At 53.8% G+C, this 5,386-nt stretch overlaps 1 protein-coding gene across 1 annotated transcript in view; it reads left to right on the top strand.

Moving 5' to 3' along the window:
- Positions 1–5,386, top strand: part of PLG (plasminogen) — a 43,676-nt gene that overhangs the window by 23,849 nt on the left and 14,441 nt on the right. Inside the window, exons 11-13 of the mRNA XM_006757697.2 lie at positions 697–884; positions 3,288–3,436; positions 4,705–4,798. Of these exons, the coding sequence (XP_006757760.1) occupies positions 697–884; positions 3,288–3,436; positions 4,705–4,798 (431 nt within the window). The remainder of the gene's footprint in view (positions 1–696; positions 885–3,287; positions 3,437–4,704; positions 4,799–5,386) is intronic.

The following is a 5,386-nucleotide window of genomic DNA, read 5'->3' as shown; positions in this document are numbered from 1 at the left end:
AGCCCAATCCCGCAGGCAAGGCTGAGGGCCTCTAGTATGCATATAAGATCTTTGGTTAATCTCTTCCTGCTCTCCTGCTGTCCCCCCTTCCCTCTGAGATTCATCAGTCTGTTCCATGTTTCCAGCCTGTGTATTGAACGTCTGCCCCCTGGTGGTCAGTGCCCGTCATAGCTACTGGTCGGTCAGCCAGTTGCTTAGGCTTTTATATATATAGATTTAAAAGTTGTTTTGACATTGAGGACCTATGCTTGTGGCACTGTAATAATTAGCACTTTTCATATCTTTAGTGGAAATATTGCAAAGTCACTTAAGACTTTGTTAAGGCTCTCTCTCTCGCTCGCTCTCCCCCCTCCCCTCACCATCCCCCATTCTAAGCTCCCAGGGCCCTTCTTTGCCTCTGGAACTTGTTTCCTGAGCCCATTTCTTCTACCGCTTACTTCAACCACTGCGACTTTCTAAGTAAACCTCCTCTTATTAAAAATAAGACTTTGGCTCTAGCTGGTTTGGCTCAGTGAATAGAGCATTGGCCTGTGGACTAAAGGGTCCCAGGTTCGATTCTGGCCAAGGGCACATGCCCACCCTTCCTCTCTGAAATCAATTTTTAAAAAAAGACTTTGTTAACACAACACTCAGAGGGTGCGGGGTGCCCCTGAGGACTCTCCCCACCACTCACACCCTCTTGTGTGGCATTCGCAGCGGCCTGACCATGAACTACTGCAGGAATCCCGACGGCGACAAGGGCCCTTGGTGCTACACCACCGACCCCAGCGTCCGCTGGGAGTTCTGCAACCTGAAGAAATGCTCAGAGACACAGGGGGCTGCCACGAACACCCCGTCTGAGGACCAGCCTGTCAGTTCCCAGGGATCTTCGGAAGCAGAAGCAGGTGAGACGTGGCCAGTCTGTGCGCTTGGGCCCTGGGACGAAAGCCCGGGGAAGCAGATGGATGCAGAAGCTGGTTGCTATGGGAACCTGAATACATGTGGAAGGAAGCCTCTCCTGTCACCGTGGGGGTGGGGCCAAGCTGCTGCTGCTGGTGGACAGGGGGTGAGCCCTGGGGACCAACGGGCTGTGGCGGCGGATGGCATAGTGAGCGGGGGGTGGGAGGTTGGTAATACCGGCATTAACTGAAATAGGACATTCTATTTTTAAATTTAAAAAATATGTTTATTGATTTCAGAGAGGAAGGGAGAGAGAGAGAGAGAGAGAGAGAGAGAAACACCAATGATGGGAGAGAATCATTGATCAGCTGCCTCCTGCACTCCCTCTACTGGGGAATGAGCCTGCAACCCGGGCATGTACCTTGACCAGGAATCGACCCTGACCTCCTGGTTCATAGGTCAAGGCTCAACCACCGAGCAACCCCAACTGGGCTGAAATAGAGCATTCTAGAAAAGCACGTCCCTGCCTCCTCCATAGAGGAATAGAAAGGGTTAATTTGCCTGGGAACACGCTGAATTAGGGGAGCTAGGCAGGTGCATGAGGCTCCCGACAAACACTGCGGAAGTGGCTGTACGGCCGCAGGGTCATTGGACCTCAACATGAGAAGAGGCTGTCCCCTGAGGTGGAGCCGAAAGTGGTCCCATCCTCCCTGTTCCCGAAGCACCTGGTCCTGTGGTTGCCGGGCAGCAGCGAGGCCTCTGCACCTTCGAGGGGTGGGGATACACAGGGGCTCCCTCTCCCCGCCCACGTGCATGTTGGGTAACGTGTTAGTTGGGTAATGTGTTAGACAGGTAACATGTTAGACCGGTAATATGTTAGACCGGTAACGTGTTAGGGGTCGCACAGCTCATCTGGCCACTTTCGGGTCTTCAACGCCTCCAGATGGTGGTGCTGAGAAGGACCAGGTTGGAAATCGAGAGCCTCTCCTCCCTGAGGTGGGCTCGGCTCCCCAACAATGTGGGGGCCTCGCATGTTCCCCCCGGGACCGGTGAGCCACCTCTCCTTGCTCGGAGTCCCGCCTGGGTCCCTCCTGGATAAACCCGAGGGGACCTCCACGGTTCTTCCATGTGTCGGCGCCACAGTTAGTGCATGGGTAACCCACATGCCCCAGTCCTGGCAAATGTTGGGGTGCAGACTGCCCAGCAAGGCCCCCTCCTCGCTGTTTGGATTTTCCAAGTGGCCATCAGGGCGCTGGTGCACCGCCCCCCACCCCCACATGGGTCCCACATCCAATTCTCAGAGGGGTCCGGGGGAACCCCCTCCCTAGGTTTGAGATGCGGGACAAGCTTGGGGAAGGCATCCCGTCACCCCGTTACCCTTTTCACCCCAGAGGGTAGGGACACAAAGCACAGCTCCAGCCAAATAAGATTCTCTAGAAAAGCCTTTATGTGTGCACCCCTTTACCCACTCCCCCCCCATGAGAGTGAGGTGCTCCAGAGCTGCCTAGCAGTTCACAACAGCATCTGCCCCGCAAATTCTCCCAGGCGCCGGCCACCACTCGGTGGGGTCAAACCAATGAGCTCAGTGTCCTGGCCCAATTCCCACTCCAGCCCCTGCTCCACGCGCGGCTGTTTCCAAGCCCACGTGCATGTTGGGTAACGTATTAGTTGGGTAATGTGTTAGACAGGTAATGTGTTAGACCGGTAATATGTTAGACCAGTAATGTGAGAGACAGGTAACGTGTTAGTTGGGTAATGTGTTAGACAGGTAATGTGTTAGACCGGTAATGTGTTAGACCGGTAATATGTTAGACCAGTAATGTGTTAGACACCCTTTACCCACTCTGGGTAATGTGTTAGACAGGTAATGTGTTAGACCGGTAATGTGTTAGACCGGTAATATGTTAGACCAGTAATGTGTTAGACGGGTAACGTGTTAGTTGGATAACATGTTAGATGGGTAACATGTTAGGTGGGTAACATATTAGACCGGTAATGTGATAGGTGGGTAATGTGTTAGTTGGGTAATGTGTTAGATGGGTAACGTGTTAGATGGGTAACGTGTTAGACCGGTAACATGTTAGATGGGTAATCTGTTAGATGGGTAACGTGTTAGACCGGTAACGTGTTAGATGGGTAACATGTTAGATGGGTAACGTGTTACACCGGTAATGTGTTAGATGGGTAATGTGTTAGACCATAACATGTTAGACGGGTAACATCTTAGACTGGTAACATGTTAGACAGGCAACGTGTTAGACGGGTAATGTGTTAGACAGTGCCCACCACCCCAGCCTCCTGGGCTCTGCACCGCACACCCACAGGGTCCGACATTGGAGGACCTGCCGCTGCCGCACTTGTGCCTCCTCCCCGGTCTGCAGCCTGACCTGCGCCCTCTCTCCCCGCAGACTGCATGCTGGGCAACGGGAAGGGGTACCGGGGCAAGAGGGCCACCACTGTGGCCGGTACCACCTGCCAGGCCTGGGCCGCCCAGGAGCCCCACAGACACAGCATCTTCACGCCGGAGACGAACCCACGGGCCGGGCTGGAGAAAAACGTAAGCCGCTCTCTGCCTTTTGCTGGCCGACCTTTGCAGACAGAATCAGTTCTGCCGCGGCGAGGCAGCCTGGGCTGATCTTCAGTGTGTGTGTGGGGCGGACCATGCGGGGTTTTGGGGCCGAGCCTGCAGCAGGAGCAGCACCGGTACCGTCAGCACAGGAGGCAGCCCGGCCACCCCTGCCGCAGGTCTCACTCCCGGTGCTCTTCCCTCAGCGCTGTTTCTAGTTTCCAGTGTCCACCCTCTATCAGTGGTTCTCAACCTTCCTAAGGCCGCGACCCTTTAATACAGCTCCTCATGTTGTGGTGACCCCCAACCATAAAATTGTTTTTGTTGCTACTTCATAACTGTAATGTTGCTACTGTTATGAATCATAAATATCTGATATGCAGGATGTATTTTCATTGTTTGCGACCCACAGGTTGAGGATCTAGAGTCTAGTTCCTGGTGATCAATGTGATTCATGACCTTATGGTCAGACTTTTCTAGGAAAAACATTTGGGTGGGCCATTGGGATTCCCCATAGTAGGATTTCCCAGTCTCTCACACTTCCTTTTCTTTCTTTAAAAATTTTTTTTAAAAGACATATATATATATAATTGATTTCAGAGAGGAAGGAAGAAGAAAGAGAGAAACATCAATGATGAGAGAGAATCATAGATCAGCAGCCTCCCGCACGCCCTGCATTGGGAATGGCGCCCACAACCCGGGCATGTGCCCCAACTGAGAATTGAACCATGACCTCCTGGTTCATAAATCGATGCCCAACCACTGAGCCACGCTGGCCAGGCCACTCACACTCCAGCTTACTTCAGAGCATGCATAGGAAGGACCAGGAGACACAGCCTCTTGTGGCTTGACCCACGGACGGTGCCCAGCCCAGGGCATCCGCATGTCTGAGCCACCAGCAAACAGGCTCCATGGTGACTCAGGCACAGGATGAGTCAATCATGCCCCGAGGTCCTATTGGGCACCTCTACCGCCTCCACCCACAGGAGTTCCCTTTTACAGTCCCCACGTTAAGTCCCCTGAGAGGCTCCACCCTCCCTCTGGGGCGTGGCTTCAAGGCTGAGCTCCTTTGGGACAAGGTGACATGACCAATGGGCTGGAATGAGTCAGAAGCATCCTAAAGTTTACACCCCCCCGCCCCCCACAAAGGAGTGCTTACCTTCCCTCTTCTGAGGGCCGCGTGACTGCCCGTGCCCAGACCCCCCTCTCCCGCCCCGTGCACGCTGTCCCTCCATCCCTGAGCAGTGCCTCTCTTCCAGTACTGCCGGAACCCCGACAGCGACGTCAATGGGCCCTGGTGCTACACAACGGACCCCAAGAAGCTGTTCGACTACTGCGACGTCCCGCAGTGCGGTAAGCTGGCTTCATTTCTGAAAGGAACCGACTTCTCGGATACATGCAGCCTCACCTCCTTCATGTGGATCTGAGAGAGAAGGGCTTGCGAGCTGGGCTTTCCACTGGGCTGCCCTTCCCCCCACCCCCGCCCACTCCCCAGCCTCCTCCCTGAGCCCTCTCTCTTCATCATTGAAGATGCCCACCTCAAACATAAGTTATCCTATCCAATAATAGACAAACATGGTAATTAACCATACCTCTGACATGCTTCCCATTGGCTAATCAGGGCGATATGCAAATTAACTGCCAACCAAGATGGCGGCCGGCAGCCAGGCAGCTGAAGTGAACAGGAGGCTTGCTTGCTCCAATGAAGGAGGAAGCCAAGGTTCCCCGCCTGCTGCTGCCGGCCTCTGAGCTGCACTCTAAGAAACAATGTTGCAATTATAGAAGCTAAACAAACCCCAGAAACCTGCTTTCAGCCAACCAGGCCTCAGAGCTGGAGCTGCAACAGTGTTTCAATTATAGAAGCCAAACAAACCCAGATCCCTGCTTTCAGCAGCCAAGGTCTCAGAGCTGAGCCGAGCCTCAGAGCTAAAGCCGGCTTTC

The sequence above is a fragment of the Myotis davidii genome, unplaced genomic scaffold (genome assembly GCF_000327345.1).
Source record: "Myotis davidii unplaced genomic scaffold, ASM32734v1 scaffold1494, whole genome shotgun sequence".
Taxonomy (NCBI): domain Eukaryota; kingdom Metazoa; phylum Chordata; class Mammalia; order Chiroptera; family Vespertilionidae; genus Myotis; species Myotis davidii.
The sequence above is the reverse complement of the archived record's forward strand: the minus strand, read 5'-3'. Positions and strand labels throughout refer to the sequence as shown.